Source organism: Podarcis erhardii (assembly GCF_964252035.2).
Source record: "Podarcis erhardii genome assembly, chromosome: 2".
Taxonomy (NCBI): Eukaryota; Metazoa; Chordata; class Lepidosauria; order Squamata; family Lacertidae; genus Podarcis; species Podarcis erhardii.
Window position 1 is genome coordinate 116,647,908 of NC_138498.1, and position 22,701 is coordinate 116,670,608.

At 45.5% G+C, this 22,701-nt stretch overlaps 2 protein-coding genes across 2 annotated transcripts in view; both read right to left on the reverse strand.

Annotated features, from left to right (window-relative positions):
* Window positions 1-1,483: 1,483 nt before the first annotated feature.
* Window positions 1,484-13,263, reverse strand: LOC309336620 (uncharacterized protein). The gene is made up of 5 exons (XM_081852665.1): window positions 13,047-13,263; window positions 8,718-9,098; window positions 5,193-5,379; window positions 2,447-3,329; window positions 1,484-2,182 (listed from the first exon to the last, which is right to left on the reverse strand). Exons 1-5 carry the CDS (start codon window positions 13,206-13,208, stop codon window positions 1,594-1,596), a joined length of 2,202 nt encoding a protein of 733 aa, XP_081708791.1. The 5' UTR covers window positions 13,209-13,263; the 3' UTR covers window positions 1,484-1,593.
* An 8,271-nt stretch (window positions 13,264-21,534) lies between these two features.
* LOC309336674 (uncharacterized protein) overlaps window positions 21,535-22,701 on the reverse strand; it is a 52,199-nt gene continuing 51,032 nt past the window's right edge. The window contains exon 8 of the transcript XR_014154061.1: window positions 21,535-21,773. The gene's annotated coding sequence lies outside the window, so the exon portion shown is untranslated. The remainder of the gene's footprint in view (window positions 21,774-22,701) is intronic.

The window sequence follows — 22,701 nt, forward strand, 5'->3', positions numbered from 1 at the left end:
GTCAGCAGCCTTCGACATGGTCGATCACGAACTCCTGGACCACCGCCTTGCCGACGTGGGGATCCAGGGCACAGTCCTTCAATGGCTGCGCTCGTTTCTCTCTGGTCGGGGACAGAGGGTGGCGCTTGGGGGGGAATTGTCATCCTGCAACTCCTTGGTGTGTGGTGTGCCCCAGGGTGCAATACTCTCCCCGATGCTTTTTAACATCTTTATGCGCCCCCTCGCCCAGCTTGTCCGGAGTTTTGGGCTGGGCTGCCATCAGTATGCTGATGACACCCAACTCTATCTGTTGATGGACGGCCACCCGGACTCGGCCCCAGACACACTGATCAGATGCTTGGAGGCTGTGGCTGGATGGTTACGTGGGAGCCGGTTGAAGTTAAATCCTTCGAAGACAGAGGTCCTCTGGCTGGGACGGGACGACATGGGGCTGAGGGGGCAACTCCCATCTCTTGCGGGGGTGCAATTAGTGCCAGCACCGTCCGTTAAGAGTTTGGGTGTAATCTTCGATACCTCCCTCTCCATGGGGTCTTCGCTTAGAGATCACATTCATCCGGTGCTATACCAGCTGCACTGGCTCCCGGTGGAGTACAGGATCAGGTTTAAGGTGCTGGTTTTAACCTTCAAAGCCCTATACGGCCTAGGGCCCTCGTACCTACGGGACCGCCTCTCCTGGTATGCCCCACAGAGGAACTTACGATCTTAAAAAAAAACACCTTGAAGGTCCCAAGCCACAGAGAGGTTAGGCTGGCCTCAACTAGAGCCAGGGCTTTTTCGGCTGCGGCTCCGACCTGGTGGAACGCTCTGTCACAAGAGACAAGGGCCCTGCAGGACTTGACATCTTTCCACAGGGCCTGCAAGACAGAGCTGTTCCACCTGGCCTTTGGTCAGGGCGCAGCCTGACTCCCTCCTTTGGCAATCTTTACAAAACTTTAGTTTATGGTTGCCATCAATTTTGATTTTAATTCATTTTTATAATGTTTTGTAATGTTGTACTGTTTTAGTGTTGTTAGCCGCCCTGAGCCCGGCTTCGGCTGGGGGGGGCGGGATATAAATAAAAGTTATTATTATTATTATGCTTGTTTTTTTGAGAAGGGCCTCTTACGGTCACAAAGCAATGATTTTCAGGGCAGCTCCATAACATTGATTGCGCCCTCACAAAGCCCCTTTTTGTGTGGTGATTTGGATCCAGAAAAGGAGCAGACGAGGAAAGGTTAAGCAGAATCCCACCCACCCGCTGCGCCACCCTTAGGTGTGCTCAGCCTTCGCCTGCTTCATGACTTCACCTTGCATGAGAAGGCAGGATGGAGCTCCAGGAAACAGGAAGTGGTCCTTCAACCAGCCAGGACATCTCACCATCACAGACAAATCCAGTCTCCTGCTGTGGAGTCAAGAGTGGCCCTGGGATGGCAGAGAGAGGAGGGGAAGGGGCCAGGGACAGAAGGAATGGCAGGGCTTCAGATGCTCCCTTGGACCCCTCCCCTGACACCAAGGGGAGCTCCTCTTCTGGGGCTGAAAGCATTGGCGTGGTTTGATTTTATCAGTATTACAAGGAAGCATAGAAGGAAAGGTAAAGAACACCTATACGGTTTATTAAAGTATCTGTGATTTTTCCCCTGTGTGAGTTTGTTGATGTCTTCTAAATGCTCCATACTGACTGTAGCTATTTCCACATTCAATACATTTAAATGGTTTCTCCCCCGTGTGAGTTTGTTGATGTATTCTAAGATCTCCATTTTGACTGTAGCTCTTTCCACAGTCAATACATTTGAATGGTTTCTCTTCCATGTGAGTTCGTTGATGTCTTCTAAGTTTCCCACTTTCACCGAAGCTCTTTCCACATTCAATAAATTTAAATGGTTTCTCCCCCGTGTGAATTTGTTCATGTACTTTAAGTGCTCCGTTATGACTGAAGCTCTTTCCACACTGCATACATTTAAATGGTTTTTCTCCTGTGTGAGTTCGTTGATGTATTCTAAGGTGTCCATTTTGAATGAAGCTCTTTCCACTTTCAATACATTTAAATGGTTTCTCTCCTGTATGACTTCGCTGATGACTTTTAAGTGTGTCACTTCGACTGAAGCTCTTTCCACAATCCACACATTTAAATGGTTTCTCCCCCGTGTGAATTTGTTCATGTACTTTAAGTGCTCCGTTATGACTGAAGCTCTTTCCACACTGCATACATTTAAATGTTTCAGTTACAGATAGGTAGCCGTGTTGGTCTGCCATAGTCAAAACAAAAAAAATTCCTTCCAGTAGCAGTTCCTTCTGTGTATCTGAAGAAGTGTGCATGCACACGAAAGCTCATACCAAGAACTGACTTAGTTGGTCTTTAAGGTGCTACTGGAAGGAATTTTTTTTACATTTAAATGGTTTCTCTTCCATGTGAGTTCGTTGATGTCTTCTAAGTTTCCCACTTTCACCGAAGCTCTTTCCACATTCAATACATTTAAATGGTTTCTCCCCCGTGTGAATTTGTTCATGTACTTTAAGTGCTCCGTTCTGACTGAAGCTTTTTCCACACTGCATACATTTAAATGGTTTTTCTCCTGTGTGAGTTCGTTGATGTATTCTAAGGTATCCATTTTGAATGAAGCTCTTTCCACATTCAATACATTTAAATGGTTTCTCCCCTGTGTGAGTTCGTTGGTGTATTCTAAGTTTTCCACTTCGACTGAAGCTCTTAACGCACTCCATACATTTAAATGGTTTCTCTCCTGTATGACTTCGCTGATGACTTTTAAGTGTGCCACTTCGACTGAAGCTCTTTCCACAGTCCACACATTTAAATGGTTTCTCCCCCGTGTGAGTTCGTTGATGTATTCTAAGGTCTCCATTTTGACTGTAGCTCTTTCCACATTCAATACATTTGAATGGTTTCTCTTCCATGTGAGTTCGTTGATGTCTTCTAAGTTTCCCACTTTCACCGAAGCTCTTTCCACATTCAATACATTTAAATGGTTTCTCCCCCGTGTGAGTTTGTTGATGTATTCTAAGTGCTCCACTTTGGCTGAAACTCTTTCCACATTCAATACATTTAAAAGGCTTCTTCCCCGTGTGAGTTTGTTGGTGTATTCTTAGTGCATCATTTCGACTGAAGCTCTTTCCACATTCAATACATTTAAATGGTTTCTCCCCTGTGTGAGTTCGTTGGTGTATTCTAAGTTTTCCACTTCGACTGAAGCTCTTTCCACATTCCGTACATTCAAATAGTCTCTCTCCTTTGTGAGTTTGTTGTTGTATCCTCAATTTCTTTGTTCTTTCGCATAAATTCACAGGTGGCTCCATAGAATTCTGACTTTCATCTTCCTCACCTGTTTGGGAGTCTGGGAGGAAAGAGAATTCTGTTAGACTTTCAAGAAAGACAAAAAGGGAACTGAACACCTGTCAATCCCAGTCTGCACCTTCTCTCATTGTAACACCTTCATTCTCCACTATTCTCTCGAGGTTCCAAATTTTACGAAAGCTAATAATGGCAAGATAATAGCAAGAGCAATACATGATCACTCCATTCACACTTACTAAGGCATCTTCATTTTATAATACAGATCTATGCTGGAACTGGTTTATTAGACACATCTCTATTTCTCTTTCTCAAGTGAATGATCTCAGGCTAAAGTAACAGTATTAAGTGCTACATGTAACTGTAAAAATATTGCACTATGTTGGAACCTAAAAAGAGCCTGCTGGATCAGGCAAAGGCCCACCTAGTCCAGCATCCTCTTCTCACAGAGGCCAACCAGATGCCTGTGGGAAACTGGCAAGCAGGACTGGAGCACAAGAGTCTTCTCTGCCTTCTGGTGCTTTCCAGAAACTAGTATTAAGAAGCGTTATTGCCTAGGACCGCGAGGGCAGAGCAGAGACGTCAGTCTTATCCTTTTTTTCAAGCTATCCAAGTTGCTGGCTCTCACTGTCTCCTGTAGGATGGATTCCATAAATGAACTACGCTTCTGTTTATTCATCTTTTGCAGCCCTTAAAGGCTGATAAATGTATTATTGCCTAAGCTTCTGTGGGCTGCAGTCTGACAAAGTGGACTCTTGACCAGGAAAGCTGGTGCCACTATAAACTTCTGAGTCTCTTTGTTGGCTTTGTGTACTTATTGTGAAATTTGCACCAAGGTTGTACCACAGTATCTCCATGGAAGCTTAGGGACGGACAAAATTACAGGGTGTCAGCTCCGTGAATCTCAAGCCTCTCGTGGCTCCGCTTACAGAGCCTGAGAGCGCAAGAGATGTGATTCAGTTGGAATGTGAAGCAGGGGAAGATCAGCCAAGCTGCAGCAGGAGGAAAGAAGAAAGAGCAGGAAGAGGGGGTGCCGGGGGGGGGGCACAGACTGTTATCTTCAGTTTGAGCTCTGACACAGAGCCCCCGAAATAGCCTGTCCAAAAAATCGTAGGCTCGAGAGAATCTGCGAGAAGAGGGGAAAAGAAAGCGAAAGTGGGGGCTTCTTTGCTGGAGGACTCGGCAACTGCAAGCTGGGATGAAGAGGCCGAAGACTGAACTCCACAGTGATTTATGAGTTTGAGGAATAAACCTGAGATAATTACTACTGGAGTTGTCTCGCGTCTGTGCGGGAGAAACAAGGGGCGCTAAAATTATTATCCCACTCACTCACTCACTCTCACAAACAACCCCAGTCTGTAAGATTGGCAAGTTTACACAATTTGCTTATAATACCAGACACTCTTGGACTTTATATGCCCAATCCTAAGTGTAGAGCCTCCAGCCACAGGAATCATGTATCATGATAACGGGTCCTTTGTCCCTTAAGCCCACCAAACTGGGGAGGTGCATGCATCTATTGTGTTTTGATGCTGGTGGAATGTATCATTCTGACTCTGTCTATAAAAAATAAAGGTAATAGAAACCATTTAAATACATTAATTATAAATAATTATGGGAAACATTTCCATTCCCCTTCACCCATTGTTCAGGATTGGTGTGGAACATCATTATCATCAATTATTCCTGCCATGGAAATAACACCTAAGGTTTCAAAGCCTGGAGGAAGAAAATCTGCTCCCACTTGAAAAGGATTCAAGAAACAAAGAGCTGCTCCGGAGAAGGCCTCACCCATTCCTTCTTCCTGTCAGGAACTTCCTTCCATTTGTCTCCTCTCCATCTTTTCCTCTTTCTCCCTCCGCCATCCATCTATCCCTGTCCCCATCTCCTCCCCCCTGGAACTCACCAGATTTCTCCAAGGGTCCTGGGAGGGAATGCTCAGAGGTTGTGGGGAGGGATGCGGGAGACAGCCTGACCAGGTCAACCGTCCATCTTCCTCCTTCCATCCTGGCCAGGGTTGCAGGTTCAGTCTCAGCTAGGTTTGCAGGTTCAGCTTCCTGAGGAGCGCAGAAGCCAGAGCAAGTTGCAGCTTCCTGGGAGGGAGGGAAGAAGAAGAAGCCAAGGGAGTCTGAGAGCCCCTGCAGGGATTCTCCTGCCCAAGACATTCCGCTGCCCCTGAAGAAGCCCCAACTGGACACCCCCTTCCCAAGATCCTCCACCCATTTTCAAACACCCTTGCAAATTCCTTTCACCTGCCTGTCCCGCCTCGCTTCCTAAGGCTGGCACGGTATGCACATTAGTGGCCTGATAGTAGATTCCTTGGAACTTAAGAGTTAATCTGCAAAGGACTGCTCTGAATACATGGGTGGCCCTTGCATGGAGAAGAAGGAAGCCCCTTGCTTGCATCTGGACCCCCTGGGAGAGGCGGTGGATCCGCCCACTGCTCCCTCTGCCCTCGCTGCCTCTTCCTCTGTCATCCTGCCCTGCAAACACCCTTTGCACTTGTTCCTCAGGGGAGAGAAGCGGCTGGTGGAAAGAGCCTTCAAACCCATCCCTTTCCTCCTCTGCTCCCCCTCCTGTCCTTTTGGGAAACAGGAACTTCGGTCAGGAGTAAACAACTTAGATGGCAAGTTTGCAAGATAGTTCATCTTAGATGGCAAGTTTGCAAGCACTGCTTGTTCCTACTATGTGTGGGTCTGTGTGTGTTTGGACGTAGAGGACAACATACATGTTTACACCACATGATTTCGAAAAGAGGGCAATTCTTTAAAACCGAAGGCCATTTCTACAAAATGGAAGACTTCTGAAGGCAGCCTTTTACAAGGCAATTTTTGACGGTTTTTATTTTGTTGGAAGCTACCCAGATGGGCAGAGACAACCCAGTCAGATAGGCAGGATGCAAGTAATAATAATCGGCGGTTTGCATCCCTGCGATGGGGTGAGCTCCCGTTGCTCGGTCCCTGCTCCTGCCAACCTAGCAGTACGATAGCACGTCAAAGTGCAAGTAGATAAATAGGTACCGCTTTGGCAGGAAGGTAAACGGCATTTCCGTGGGCTGCTCTGGTTCGCAAGAAGCAGTTTAGTCATGCTGGCCACATGTCCCGGAAGGTGTACGCCGGCTCCCTCGGCCAATAAAGTAAGATGAGCGCTGCAACCCCAGAGTTGGTGACGACTGGACCTAATGGTCAGGGGTCCCTTTACCTTTTTAAGCCTGTCCTGCTAGGCATGCTGATCAGAGACTCTGTCCAAACAACCCCTTTGAACGCAACAGGGCTTCCTATTTTTACTGCTATCAGTGGAATCAGTCAAACCACGAAGCCACTGATCAGCCAGTCAAACCACGAAGCCACTGATCAGCCAGAGTTTCCTGTTTTCACCAAGCACAGTTTGAAGTTAGCTTGGTGAAAACAGCTTGGTGAAGTTAGCTGGCAGCTGTAGTTTCCTAGTTTGGGCAAAATGGAAAGTTTGTTAGTTATGGCTCATAAGAGAGTGCCTGGTTTCATCACAGTTCACCCTCAGGGCTGGCCCAATCTTGAGGTAAGGTGGGACAATTAGGTCAGGAGGCAGAAGCAGGGAGATATGGGACCAGCACGTTCCCAGCTCCTCTGTTTGTTAGCCTTGCTGCCAGTGCAGGAGCACAGCTGGTAAATTTGTGCAACTACCCATGCAGAGTCCTTCTCTTTTGCCCTCTCTCACTAAAGGTTGGGTGGGGGTCCTTCCTGGAGTGATGCATTCTGGTTGTGGGGGCCAGGAGACTGTGGTGGCAGCTAGAGTTTTTTGTTTTAATCTTGGGTCAACTTAGGTTTTAGCGTAACTTTGCTGCAGCAATGTATTAAAAACTGTTCCTATTTTTAACCCTGCTTTTCAGGCTGTGATTTAGTCATCTGAACCTGGCCATTATCTTAATAGATCTTGCAACAACCTTGCAAGGTAGGCCAGTCTTATTTAATGCGACTACACATGGGATTGCTGAGGCTGCAAGACGTGCCAAGATTTTTACCTCAGTGGGGACCAAAGAGCATTTTGGAAATGGAGGCAATTTAGAGGAGGAAAACGGGGGGTGGTGGAAGGTCACCTCTTCTGACACAGCTTCTGCTCTGATAAAACTCAGAGTCCTGCAGCTGTTTAGGTAAAGTAAGAATAGTAGGAGATATGATCGCAAACCTGCCATGTAAGGTTTGGTCTAGCAAACCTTTTTAAAGTGGATTAGAGATAAAGTGCAGGGAGGAGGAATATTCACCACCAAAGCTAAGCAGAACCTCCATGTCTAGAGGCACTGGACCTGTGACCTCCAGGTGCTGGAAACCCAGGTGAGAGGAATCATAGAATCATAGAGTTAGAAGAGACCACAAGGGCCATCGAGTCCAACCCCCTGCCAAGCAGGAAACACCATCAGAGCACTCCTGACATATGGTTGTCAAGCCTCTGCTTAAAGACCTCCAAAGAAGGAGACTCCACCACATTTCTTGGCAGCAAATTCCACTGTCGAACAGCTCTGACCGTCAGGAAGTTCTTCCTTAATGTTTAGGTGGAATCTTCTTTCCTGCAGTTTGGATCCATTGCTCCGTGTCCGCTTCTCTGGAGCAGCAGAAAACAACCTTTCTCCCTCCTCTATGTGACATCCTTTTATATATTTGAACATAGCTATCATATCACCCCTTAACCTCCTCTTCTCCAGGCTAAACATGCCCAGCTCCCTTAGCCGTTCCTCATAAGGCATCGTTTCCAGGCCTTTGACCATTTTGGTTGCCCTCCTCTGGACACGTTCCAGTTTGTCAGTGTCCTTCTTGAACTGTGGCGCCCAGAACTGGACACAGTACTCCAGGTGAGGTCTGACCAGAGCAGAATACAGTGGCACTATTACTTCCCTTGATCTAGATGCTATACTCCTATTGATGCAGCCCAGAATTGCATTGGCTTTTTTAGCTGCCACGTCACACTGTTGGCTCATGTCAAGCTTGTGGTCAACCAAGACTCCTAGATCCTTTTCACATGTACTGCTCTCAAGCCAGGTGTCACCCATCTTGTATTTGTGCCTCTCATTTTTTTGGCCCAAGTGCAATACTTTACATTTCTCCCTGTTAAAATTCATCTTGTTTGTTTGGGCCCAGTTCTCTAATCTGTCAAGGTCGTTTTGAAGTGTGATCCTGTCCTCTGGGGTGTTAGCCACCCCTCCCAGTTTGGTATCATCTGCAAATTTGATCAGGATGCCCTTGAGTCCATCATCCAAGTCGTTAATAAAGATGTTGAATAAGACCGGGCCCAAGACAGAACCCTGTGGCACCCCACAAGTCACTCTTCTCCAGGATGAAGAGGAACCACTGATGAGCACCCTTTGGGTTCGGTCAGTCAGCCAGTTACAAATCCACTGAGTGGTAGCAAAGTCAAGACCGCATTTTACCAGCTTCTTTACAAGAAGAAGGGCACTTACCTTTCCCAGAAGCCCCTCAGTGTCTGGGAGCAGGGTCTGGTCTGCTCCCCCTACTCTCCCACTGAGCCACCGACTGGCATCTGCAGCTCCCCTGAAAGGGAGGACACCATCCCCAGAGTGGGGAGAACTGGGAGCCTTTGGGGTTTCCCACCCTGAACGAGGGGGCTGCATCGTCTTCAGGAAATCTTGCTTCTCGGCATCCCAGTGCTGCTGCGGCTGCCCCTCCTCTGGCTCCTGATTAATTTGAAATAAATCTGCCCGAGGCAGAAGATCCCTGATGGCCCCAACTTGGCCGGCAGGAGGTTTCCTTCCTTTGCACTCCAGTCTTTCCCTTTGAATGGGTCTCCTGGGTCCCTGCTCTTCCATTTTTACACCACCCTGCTGGAAAAGAATTAGACACAAAGTAAAATAAAACCCAAGAATAAAAACAAAAGCACATTTTAACCATTAGCCAGTTTTTGAAATATATTATTACTCTTTCTGTTTCTGGTGTTCAGGCTGTGAATGACAATCATTATGTCACCCAAATGACTCCACCCAGGGAGGAGGGGAAGTTATCCAAAGACTTGGTTTATGGAAGTACAAATAATATTTTTTTTGGGGGGGGGGACCAAGGCAGTGGGAGGGAAATCCAAAAACAACCCAGTGAGAGGACTGAGCATGTTCAGTGGACAGGGAATGCTGATCCTGCCTGCAACTTCTAGCATGTTGGAAAGGCAGCAGCAGATCTTTGTATATGATTAAGGCTGCGACAGACCCACCTAACACTTAAAGTACATGACTTCACCCAAGAAATCCTGCCAGCTGCAGTTTGTTAGGGGTGTTGAGAACTCTAGCAATAAACTACAGGTCCTGTGGTTCTCTGGGGGAAGCCACATGCTTTAAATGTATGGTATCTGCACAGTCTAAGAAACAAACAGACAAAAGGAACATTGGTCAACAAAATCAAACAACCCACTCCAAAATATTTTATATTTGATGGTCACAAACTCTCTTTACTGAAACAGATAGGTAGCCGTGTTGGTCTGCCATAGTCAAAACAAAACAAATTCCTTCCAGTAGCACCTTAAAGACCAACTAAGTCAGTTCTTGGTATGAGCTTTCGTGTGCATGCACACTTCTTCAGATACACACTTCAGTGTATCTGAAGAAGTGTGCATGCACACGAAAGCTCATACCAAGAACTGACTTAGTTGGTCTTTAAGGTGCTACTGGAAGGAATTTGTTTTGTTTTCTCTTTACTGAAGATATTCTAACTTGCAGTCCATTGGCTGCATATGGCTTGCCTAGCCTCAGGGTGTGTCCTGCTAGTCCCTGCCGTTTCCATCTCCTGATCTGATCATAGGATGAAGATCTCTGTCTGTCCTGGAGAGAAAGATGCCTAAAGGGCCCTTGGAGAGATCTTTTCAACTCCAATTTCAGCACAAACCAGCACAGTGCTGAAATGGGGTAAAAGCCCTGATCTGGAAATAAATGATCCCTCTGGCTGCTCTTTAAAGAGGATTTCTAAAGAACAATCAGAAGGGACTTTTTTTCACAGATCTCATTGCTAATTCAGCAGGGTCTTCTTGTGCTCTTATTTTTCCTCCCCCCAAGACTGGGGTTGGAAGGTCTAAACATGCTGATTGTGTTTGCAAGACTTGTATGTATGCTAGATGGCATGTCTGGTGAGTGTGTGCAGCACCTCTGGCGTGTGTGCATGTGACTTTATGGTCTGCATCTCTTTTCTGTGTGCGCATGCATGTGCATACATCGGCCACAAAGCTCAATGGAATGTGGCCTCCAGAATCAATGCAGCTTTAAGCCCAAAAATGTTTCGTTCCTCCTGTTCTATCGGAAAGAACAATCAAATCTAAGACTATCAGGAGGAGAGAACTCCTGGATCTACAGAGTTTATGTTCTCAACATCCTATGGACACAAACTGCAATGAGATTTCTCTCTAATTACTAATTAGATTTTTTCCCTTAAAAATATGAAGCAGATAACAGATTTGGGTGGCATGCGTATCTATGGCAAGAGAAGAAAAAAGGTTATAAATCGTTTGAAAACCCTATCTTCCAGAAATCGTTAATTGAAGTATGGGACAGATATAAAAATCTATTAGAAATGGGGGTTCCACATTGGTTATCCCCATTAGAGGTTATGGGAGTCAAGAAAATTAATAGGAGGAGTAATTGGATTACTTACGGAGATTTAGTGGTAAAAGGAGGAGAGAAATGGAGATTGAAGCCATACGAGCAAGTAAAAGAACATGTATTTGATTGGCTGCACTACTACCAGATAAATGATATGTTTAAAAAGGATGTGAAAGAAAAAGGGTATAAAGAAAAAGATTCGAAATTTCAAACGGAAACTGTTAACAATGATTGTAAGATAATCTCAAAAATGTATAAAATATTATTGGAATGGCACACGATGGATGAGGAAGTTAAATCTGTAATGATTCACTGGGCCAGAGATTTAGGGTATAGTATTGATATGGAAGACTGGCAAAAAATATGGAATGAAAATCTGAAGTTTACAGCATGTACTATGTTAAAAGAAAATGTTATGAAAATGGTATACAGATGGTATATAACACCAGTTAAATTGGCAAAAATGTATAAAACCTGTAACAAATGTTGGAAATGTAAAGAGAAAGAGGGTAATTTTATTCATATGTGGTGGGAGTGTAAGAAAGTGAAGGGGTTCTGGGAAATGATATATAATGAATTAAAGAAAATGCTGAAATATAGCTTTGTAAAGAAACCAGAAACCTTCCTACTGGGAATAACTAGAAATGAAATAAATAAGAGGGACTGTAAACTCTTTCAGTACGCAATAACAGCAGCGAGAACATTGATGGCCCAAAAATGGAAACAAGAAGAATTACCGACTTTGGAAGAATGGAGAAAAAAACTAACAGATTACGCAGAACTAGATAAATTAACTGGAAAAATCAGACTTCAAAGAGACCACAAGTTCCTAGAGGACTGGGGAAAATTCAGAGAATATTTGAAGAGTGTATGTGAGGAACAAACAACGCTAGTGTGTTTTAAAGAAGCTTTGTGAAAAAAATAAGGAATATTGCAAGAATGTAAACGAGGATAGAAAGATTTTACTTGAAGGCGATACTATAATTAAGGAATGTGAAGGTATAAATTTAATTATGAATGATTGTCAGAGGAGCTGAGGGAGGTTCAAAAAGTCAAAATATGTGATTTGGAAAATTGTATGATTGGAGATATTGTGAAAATTTTAATAAAATTTATTATTTAAAAACATTAGAAATATGAAGCAGTATAGAAATGAAATGAGTAATAATCTGAACATGAATAGCTAATTTCAATTTCGCCTTCCTCAGTCTTTTACAATACTATCTTCAACGTTTTTATTATCATTAATTCATTTCCATATGCCACACATCTTAAGAATCCTCCTTTCTTCTGCATTCTCTAAACTGTCACCCACTTCAACCCTCAGCCTTCATCTGAAAACTCTGCAGCCTTACTGAGGAAGGTGGAAATAAAACAATTAATGAAACCAGGCTTAAGGCTCTCTCACTTATTTACACGCAGACACAAGAGGTCACTAGCTTGGACAGCTTAGGAAAAGATCAGATGCATTCTCTGGAGTATAGATCTATCAGCTGTTTTAATTGCCGTGACAGATCAACAGAACCTCCATGTGTAGGCACAGTGTACCTTGATTTGGGGCAGGCAAAAGAAGCCATTTCCTTGCTAAATGAACCTGACGGACATCATTGCCACAAGATGCGGTGATGGTGGTGGCAAAGAGAGCTTTCGAAGGCGATCAGACCAATTCACCAAGGAGGGCGATAGGTTCATCAATGGCACTGGCAGAGGAAGGGGGGGCAGGAGTAGTGGCCTGCAAAGGGTGTCAGGGGGCTGCAGAGTGAGAGGGACACCTCCCTGTTGCACTGCTCTTCCATTCCCCCCTGCCTCCCCTTCCCTCTCCGCCGTGGGGAGGACCGTGGAAGAGGACGGGGCTCCCTGCTGAGGGACAGGGAGAGGGGCGGCAAAAGCCCCAGCTACGCCGCTGATCCGTGAGCGACTATATGCATCGTCCACCGGGAAGCAGCAGCTGCCTTGGAGCCCTCATTCTGCCCCTTGAGCTCAGGACTGAAGGGAGCAGCTCCCCAGGGGCTCCGGCAGGGTCCGGGCCAGCCTGAGCCAGAGATGTTGGCCCCTGTGCCCTCCTGCAGATGCCCTGCCCCTCCGCTGCGCCCCTTCCCCTTCCTGCCCCCTTGGGGGGGGGGGCGCCCTGCAGCCTCTGGCTCCGCTCGGGGCCGGATCCTGCCAGGCCCACCTGCTCTCCCCCTCCTGCACCTCGGACTCCTCGCTCCGTCCCTGCAGCGGAATCCGGCTCCTCTCCGGGGAAACTCGCCAGGCCACGGGGCCGCTGCTCCTCCGCTCTCCTCGGCGGGGACAGGAAAGGGCAGCCGCTCTCGAGTCCCCCTGGCTGGCCCCCTTTCCTGCCTCTCTGGGCATCGGAGCTCGCTGGCTGTGGGTTGGGCCCTGGGAGGCTGCGAGGCTGGATGCGCCCCCTTGCGCTGTCCCTCAAAATTTATCCTTTCATTGGAATCTACCTGGCATCTTATAAGATATCCAGAATGTTGGACAAATAAGTCTCCTTGTGATCCGAAGTGCAGTCACTGGTTTTCTCATCACTACATATTTTCAGAAAGCTGGGACGATGCCACCCTGCAGCCATAGCTGTCAACTTTCAGATTTGAAAATAAGGGATCAGCAGACTGGAAAATAAGGGATCAGCAGCCTCACCTGCCCCAGGGACAGTCTACGGGATATCTAACAATCCGGGATAGCAGCGGGAAATGGCGCTGGAATAAGGGAATTTCCCGCAAAGAAAGGGAAGGTTGACAGCTATGCCTGCAGCCCTAATGGGTAGCTGGAGGAGGCAGTCCAGTTCCCAGCTCTGCTGGTTGGGATCACGCAATCACTTAGCTCCAGCCACCGACCTTTTCAAACCCTCCAACATTTCTCTGATGAAAATAGGGACATCCCATTCCATAAATATAATTTCCCTTTTATACACCACACATCTTATTACGCTGCCCCAGCCACTCTGGGAAGTTTCCAACATATATAAAAAACATAATAAAACATTAAACATTAAAAAACTTTCCTATACAGGATTGCCTTCAGAGGGCCGGGGGTTGGATAACTCCATTCTCTAATTCTAAACAGTGGCACTTGGAGGGTTTCTCTTTCCCTGCTTTTTCATTCACTGCCTCTGGTCTCCTGCATCCATTTAGCAGAGGAGGGGAGCCTTTTTGGCCTTATACTTCTCCACCCCCACGCCACCCCCAATATAACCAAAAGCACAATATAACCAAAAACACACACACCATTTGGGAGTGAGGACCAAAAAAATAAAATCATTTTATATATTTTATTACTTATTTTTGCATTTCAATCTACTGTATCTATAAATTTTATTGTTTATAGCCAATGGCCACCACAATACAATGTGAGCACAAATCACACAGCTGCAAAACAAAAGACATTGCATGCACCAGACCAGGATAAATCTGTAGCGTACAAAATCAATTTTCACATTTCTTTCAATGGGAAGGATATAGGGCAGCAGAACCAAGGTGGTGGGGTCCAGATTAGAGTTTCTATCATCCTTGACTGTCTGCCCTGCTGGCTGAAGCTGATGGGAACTGGACAACATCTGGGGACATCTCAATGACTATTCTGTGATATACAGAATCTACAAAGGATTAAGACACTGATCCAGAAGAGAATGAACTGAGAAGAGGCCCCACTGAATTATCTGAAGTGAAACAGAGGAAGATCATTACAAAATAATAATAATAATAATAATAATAATAATAATAATAATAATAATTTATTTATACCCCCAGCCACTTTGGGCGGCTTCCAATCAAGTGTTAAAAACAGTACAGCATTAAATATCAAAAACTTCCCTAAACAGGGATGCCTTCAGATGTCTTTTAGGATAGGATAGCTGCTTATTTCCTTCACATCTGAAGGGAGGGTGTTGGCTTCCTAACTATAAGCTACTCTGTCTGGATATCATAAAAATTCACAGACAGACAGACTTTAATGTTGTATACAGTGTAAGGTTGGGGAATTGAGAGGTGGGGAGAGCGAGCGGGGGGGGAGGGGTAGTACACTTTCATTATTTTACAAAGTTCATATGCAAGGTGTTTGTGTCAGTGTGACATGGCTAGGTTCTCTTCCTTTTCATTTATTAGTTTTCATTGGCAGTGAGAAAGATTGGGGGGCCCAGGGCATAGTTGGTTGCCTTCAGTTGACTGCAGTAAAGGTGGTGGAGGCTGAACCAGTTTGAGGAAGAGATTGTTGTAATTCTTGGTTTGGTCCTTCAAGTAAAGGTAAAGGTAAAGGTAAAGGGACCCCTGACCATTAGACCCAGTTGTAGACAACTCTGGGGTTGCGGCGTTCATCTCGCTTTACTGGCCGAGGGAGCCGGTGTACAGATTCCGGGTCATGTGGCCAGCATGACTAAGCTACCTCTGGTGAACCAGAGCAGCGCACAGAAACGCCGTTTACCTTCCCGCCAGAGCGGTACCTATTTATCTACTTGCACTTTGACGTGCTAGGTTGCATCTACTTGCACTTTGACGTGCTAGGCTGCTAGGTTGGCAGGAGCAGGGACCGAGCAAAGGGAGCTCAACCCGTCGCAGGGATTCAAACCACCGACCTTCTGATCGGCAAGCCCTAGGTTCTGTGGTTTAACAAACAGCACCACCCGCGTCCCTTCAAGTACTTGTTGAAGTACTTGTTGAAGTACCCTTCAAGTACTTGCTGTTAAAGTTGTTCTGTGGAACTCCTGATCTGGACCTTGTGTGGAAATGAATTCTCTCCATCACAAAAATAAGTTTTGAAGCTTTACTGCAGAACAGTTTTAAACAGTCTAACAATAAGATAAGCATGATAAAGTAGCACATTGCAAACAATGTTCAGTCCTTTATGTAATTCAGTCAGCTTTCCTATCCCTGTTCCCAGAGGGAGATCCTAAGCTTCTTCAACATTGCATGACTTATTTGCAACTGCTGCTGCTGCTGCTTCTCCTAGCCATCTCCAGCAAGAACCCACTGGCTTCTCAAGTTGAAGCTTCCTTCCGTGAGAGCTCTGCAGCTTATGCCTCCAGCGATGAGTTATGAGGAAAGATCCAGCCTCCTCTGAGTCTTCTGTCAGAGTGGAACCTGACAGACTGAGAACTCCCAGAAGTGCAAGCTGGATTTCGAAGGGGCAGAGGAACCAGAGACCAAATTGCAAACATGCTGGATTATGGAGAAAGCTAGGGAGTTTCATAAAAACATCTACTTCTGCTTCACTGACTACATAAAAGCCTTTGACTGTGTCGACCACAGCAAACTATGGCAAGTTCTTAAAGAAATGGGAGTGCCTGATCACCTCATCTGTCTCCTGAGTGTTATGGAAAAATCTAGGTGTGAGGCTGTTCAGTCAAACCAGCTCGTTGGGAAGAGCCCGCGGGTCCCTTGCAGAATAAAGGAAGGAATCCAGCCACCAACTGGAGCAAATCGCTGTAGACCAAAGTTTATTGCGCAACAGGTTCAAAGAGGAATTTTGGACCCCAAGCATGGGGTGACAAAGACTTTTAAAACTTCCCCACGATATCCCAGAATACCGTTTCTAGAGCATCATTGCTATATGATTCTTACATCACTGACATGTCACAATAGCGGAGGGGTAGACAGGGGTTACATTAGTCTAACCTTGGCAAACATGACCAGACAAGTCCTTGGTACAAGATTAGCATAAGCATGCCCATGTCAGGGCAAGACTCAGGTATAAGATTAGCATAGGCAAACACCTCTGAAGGCCCATCACCCAAAGTACAATAGAACTTCCTTTGCATGACTGGCCCCTTGGCAAGTTTGGTGATGGGATTAGGCTTTCCTTGGCCCAGCTCAGCAATTGTCACCCCTGGATACTTCCTGGAGTCCTTTTTCAAGGGGAAAATAGCTTTGGAACGGAGGAAACTGGCAAAGGAGTTGATTTTATATTATTTTTAAAGCTAGGTACCGTATTTTTCGCTCTATAAGACGCATCAGACCACAAGACGCACCTAGTTTTTGGAGGAGGAAAACAAGAAAAAAAGTATTCTGGATCTCAGAAGCCAGAACAGCAAGAGGGATCGCTGCGCAGTGAAAGTAGCAATCCCTCTTGCTGTTCTGGCTTCTGTGATAGCTGTGCAGCCTGCATTCACTCCATAAGACCCACACACATTTCCCCTTACTTTTTAGGAGGGGGAAAGTGAGTCTTATAGAGCAAAAAATACGGTAACTTCCCTGAGCTGTCAAGTTGAAAGGATACATTCAGGCATAATACCTGTAACATTTAATAACTTTAAAGATGTGCCGCCCCCTAATTTCCTTAACATAAGAAATCTATATGTGGGACAAGAAGCTACAGTTAGAACTGGATATGGAACAACTGATTGGTTCAAAATTGGGAAAGAGTACAACAAGGCTGTATATTGCTCCCCGCTTATTTAACTTATATGCGGAATTCAACATGCGAAAGGCTGGAGTGGATGAATCCCAAGCAGAATTAAGATTGCCAGAAGAAATATCAACAACCTCAGATATGCAGATGACACAACCTTGATGGCAGAAAGCGAGGAGGAATTAAAGAAACTTTTAATGAGGGTGAAAGAGGAGAGCGCAAAATATGGTCTGAAGCTCAACATCAAAAAACCCGAAGATGATGGCCACTGGTCCCATCACCTCCTGGCAAATAGAAGGGGAAGAAATGGAGGCAGTGAGAGATTTTACTTTATTGGGCTCCATGATTACTGCAGATGGTGACAGCAGTCACGAAATTAAAAAGCGCCTGTTTCTTGGGAGAAAAGCAATGACAAAGACAGCATCTTAAAAAGCAGAGACATCACCTTGCCAACAAAGGTCCGTATAGTTAAAGCTATGGTTTTCCCAGTAGTGACGTATGGAAGTGAGAGCCGGACCATAAAGAAGGCTGATCAACAGAGAATTGATGCTTTTGAATTATGGTGCTGGAGGAGACTCTTGAGAGTCCCATGGACTGCAAGAAGATCAAACCTATCCATTCTGAAGGAGATCAGCCCTGAGTGCTCACTGGAAGGACACATACTGAAGCTGAGGTTTCAATACTTTGCCCACCTCATGAGAAGAGAAGGCTCCCTGGACAAGATCCCCCTGATGTTGGGAAAGATGGAGGGCACACGGAGAAGGGGACGACAGAGGATGAGATGGTTGGACAGTGTCCTCAAAGCTATGAACATGAGTTTGACCAAGCTGCGGGAGGCAGTAGAAGACAGGAGTGCCTGGCGTGCTCTGGTCCATGGGGTCATGAAGAGTCGCACACAAATTAAAGACTAAACAACAACAAACTTGCCAAATGAACCTTATATTGGCCCGTTTGACAAGACCAGCTACCATGTTTGAGTTGTGGTTTTTTTTTGGGGGGGGGGAGGCTTAAGCATTATTTTGGGAGGCAGCAAATGGTCACATTTATTTTTTTATTTTTAAATAATATTTATTAAGGTTTTAAAGGTTACAAAAAGAAAAAATAATAACATCATATTAAACAACATCAAAAACAAGACATCATAATAAGAAAAGAAAAAAAGGGGAAGAAAATACAAAAACAGAAAATAAAGTCCATTAAAAAAATAACACATCGAATCTTCCCATAACTTATCTTTCGTTAGCTTGTTTTCTTAACCTCCTCAAACCCCCTTTTTTGTATTCTAGTTCGGTTAACTATTTCAGCAAATCCTTTCCATCTTTTCCAATTTTTGTCCTGTAATTTATGATTAACTTTACTTTCCCCCGTTTCACCAATTAACAGTTTATTTTTTATCTAATCCTTTATAACATTTCTGCTAAAGAACTTTTAACTGAGTTAAGATTAAAAAAGGATGTGTACAAAAAATGGAAAAGGGGGAAACCACCAAAGAGGAATTCAAACAAATAGCCAGCACGTGTAGACACAAAATCAGAAAAGCTAAAGCACAGAATGAACTCAGGCTTGCTAGAGAGGTTAAAAGCAACAAAAAAGGCTTTTATGGGTATGTTCGTAGCAAAAGGAAGAACAACGAAACAGTGGGGTCACTCAGAGGAGAAGATGGTGAAATGCAAACAGGGGACACAGAAAGGGCTGAACTCCTCAATGCCTTCTTTGCCTCAGTCTTCTCCAATAAAGAAAACAATGCCCGACATGAAGAATTTGGAGCAAATGATTCAGCAGAGGAAACACAGCCCAGAATAACTAAGGAGATAGTACAAGAATACTTGGCTAGTTTAGATGTATTCAAGTCTCCAGGGCCAGATGAACTGCATCCAAGAGTATTAAAAGAACTGGCAAATGTGATCTCAGAACCACTGGCAGTCATCTTTGAGAATTCCTGGAGAACAGGCGAAGTCCTGGCAGACTGGAGGAGGGCAAATGTTGTCCCTATTTTCAAAAAGGGGGAAAGAGAGGACCCAAATAATTACCGCCCAGTCAGTCTGACATCAATATGAAGGGAAGATTCTGGAGCAGATCATTAAGCAAACAGTCTGTGAGCACCTAGAAAGGAATACTGTGATCACCAATAGTCAGCATGGATTTCTGAAAAATAAGTCATGTCAGACTAACCTGATCTCGTTTTTTGACAGAATTACAAGCCTGGTAGATGAAGGGAACGCAGTGGATGTAGCCTACCTTGATTTCAGCAAGGCATTTGACAAGGTGCCCCATGATATTCTTGTAAAGAAGCTGGTAAAATGCGGTCTTGACTATGCTACCACTCAGTGGATTTGTAACTGGCTGACTGACCGAACCCAAAGGGTGCTCATCAATGGTTCCTCTTCATCCTGGAGAAGAGTGACTAGTGGGGTGCCACAGGGTTCTGTCTTGGGCCCGGTCTTATTCAACATCTTTATCAACGACTTGGATGATGGACTCAAGGGCATCCTGATCAAATTTGCAGATGACACCAAACTGAGAGGGGTGGCTAACACCCCAGAGGACAGGATCACACTTCAAAACGACCTTGACAGATTAGAGAACTGGGCCAAAACAAACAAGATGAATTTTAACAGGGAGAAATGTAAAGTATTGCACTTGGGCCAAAAAAATGAGAGGCACAAATACAAGATGGGTGACACCTGGCTTGAGAGCAGTACATGTAAAAAGGATCTAGGAGTCTTGGTTGACCACAAACTTGACATGAGCCAACAGTGTGACGCGGCAGCTTAAAAAGCCAATGCAATTCTGGGCTGCATCAATAGGAGTATAGCATCTAGATCAAGGGAAGTAATAGTGCCACTGTATTCTGCTCTGGTCAGACCTCACCTGGAATACTGTGTCCAGTTCTGGGCACCACAGTTCAAGAAGGACACTGACAAACTGGAACATGTCCAGAGGAGGGCATCCCAAATGGTCAAAGGCCTGGAAACGATGCCTTATGAGGAACGGCTAAGGGAGCTGGGCATGTTTAGCGTGGAGAAGAGGATGTCACATAGAGGAGGGAGAAAGGTTGTTTTCTGCTGCTCCAGAGAAGCAGACACGGAGCAATGGTTCCAAACTACAAGAAAGAAGATTCCGCCTAAACATTAGGAAGAACTTCCTGACAGTAAGAGCTGTTCGACAGTGGAATTTGCTGCCAAGGAGTGTGGTGGAGTCTCCTTCTTTGGAGGTCCTTAAGCAGAGGCTTCACAACCATATGTCAGGAGTGCTCTGATGGTGTTTCCTGCTTGGCAGGGGGTTGGACTCGATGGCCCTTGTGGTCTCTTCCAACTCTATGATTCTATGATTCCATGATTCTAAGTTCATTCCAACATCTTTCTATCATTCATTAATTTTACAATGTTTCTGTAAATAGTCTTTAAATTTCTTCCAATCTTCTTCCACCGACTCTTCTCCCTGGTCTCGGATCCTGCCAGTCATTTTCGCCAGTTCCATATAGTCCATCACCTTCATCTGCCATTCTTCCCTGGTGGGTAGATCTTGTGTCGCTAATGGTCACATTTAAGACCTGTGGAATTTAAGACCTGTCACATGAGAAACAAGGCCTGATTCCCGCCCCCACCCCTTAATCCTCTCTAGCTATTTGCTGATTTATCAACCCAGATGGAACTAAAAATATTCCTAGTTCCCCGAATTCCTGTCAAAACTATCCCAAGGTGGTGTCAACCATAAATTTTCTCTATTTTGAACACATCAGATGAATTGATTCAAATCAATATTCATAAGTGTAATGGTTATAAGGGGTTGCTCGTGCGTAAGTTACCGCCACTCCTGGCTAGGTTGCCTGGTTAAACCTGTCCTGGCTGACAGCCCTTCACTCCGTGGCTGTTCAGTCGCTAGCAGAATCCGTCAGTGGGCATTTTTTGAACCTCTTCCAGCAAATAAGTTGTTTGACGCCAAGTCTCCTCCTACTCTCCCTGCGTGGAAGTCTTCTGCGCAGGGAGGGAGTGGGCAGCGGAGTGCACGTGCTCTCCCCACTGGTTTCTGGCGAAGAGTCTTGGAGCCTCCTCTCCAAATCCCCCATATGCCCCCTTTCTCTACTGGTGTTGCACTGATTTCCTTCCCCAGCCAATGAGCTCCCTCTCTCCCTGCTGGGCCCCTCTCCAGCATCGCTTGGTTGTCCACTTCCAATCTCAGCTCTTGGCAGACTGTTTCCGAACTGGGAGGCATTGGCTGGTTCCTGTCACCTGACAGCTGGAAGTTTCCAGAGAGAGAGTGCAGAGTGCTGAGGAACCAGATGCGGAGACTTCAGCTAGAGTTCAACAACACAGGTGCTTGCTATATGCAATTTGGAGACAAAGAATCCTTTATTTTCAGTCAGATTCAGAACTATTTCCTGTCTTCTTACCTATGAATTACATTTCTGTTCCACACTCCCCTCATCAAGCCCACCACAAGATATATTGCTTTCACACACACAGCAACCCTGCGAGGGAGGTTTCGCATAAAAGATGGTGACCAGCTTTAAGTCACCCAATTGGCTTCACGACTGAGGAGGGATTTGAATTGTCCCTGGCATTTCTGGACCTAGATCCTTGGACTCCAGCTCCCATGAGCCCCAACCAGCATGGCCAATGGCTAAAGAAGACGTGAGTTGCAATATCACATGATCTGGAGGGGCCACAGGTTACCCAACAGGTCTGTTTTCAGCACCTTGACCTTCTCCTGGTGCAGCTGCCCTTGGAACTCCTCGTACTGGATGTGCTATTGTCCTGTAGTGCCTCTGCAGGTTGGACTTCTTCAGGACGGAGAGGGCCTCACCACAAATGAGGCACACGGGCATGCCTTTCAGCTCCACAAAGAAATAGTCGTGTGTCCATCTTTTTTGAAAATGCGGCACTCCAAATCTATCTTCCTCTTCTTGTGGACACATTTATTGTGTCCAGAAACAGACAATTAGGCAGAGGGAGCTGTTCTCATATGGGAGTCCTATGCTGCCTATAGCCAGCCCTGGTCAGCAAAGTGTCTGCAGCTCTTTGAGCCATTGTAGTTTCTGAGCTCTTTTTAAAGGCAGCCCCAGGTAGAGTGTGTTAAAGTAACTCCTATGCAATGTGGCACCAGACTGCTTTCTCTTTTTTTTGTAATTATCTGTTTGTTTTAAATTCTATAGCTTAAATTCTCTTGATGCTTGTTATTTTGAGAAGGGCCTCTTACGGTCACAAAGCAATGATTTTCAGTGCAGCTCCATAACACTGATTGCGCCTTCACACTGCCCCTTTTTGTGTGGGGATTGGGATCCAGAAAAGGAGCAGACGGGGAAAGGTTAAGCAGAATCCCACCCACCCGCTGCGCCACCCTTAGGTGTGCTCAGCCTTCGCCTGCTTCATGACTCCACCTTGCATGAGAAGGCAGGATGGAGCTCCAGGAAACAGGAAGTGGTCCTTCAACCAGCCAGGACATCTCACCATCACAGACAGATCCAGTCTCCTGCTGTGGAGTCAAGAGTGGCCCAGGG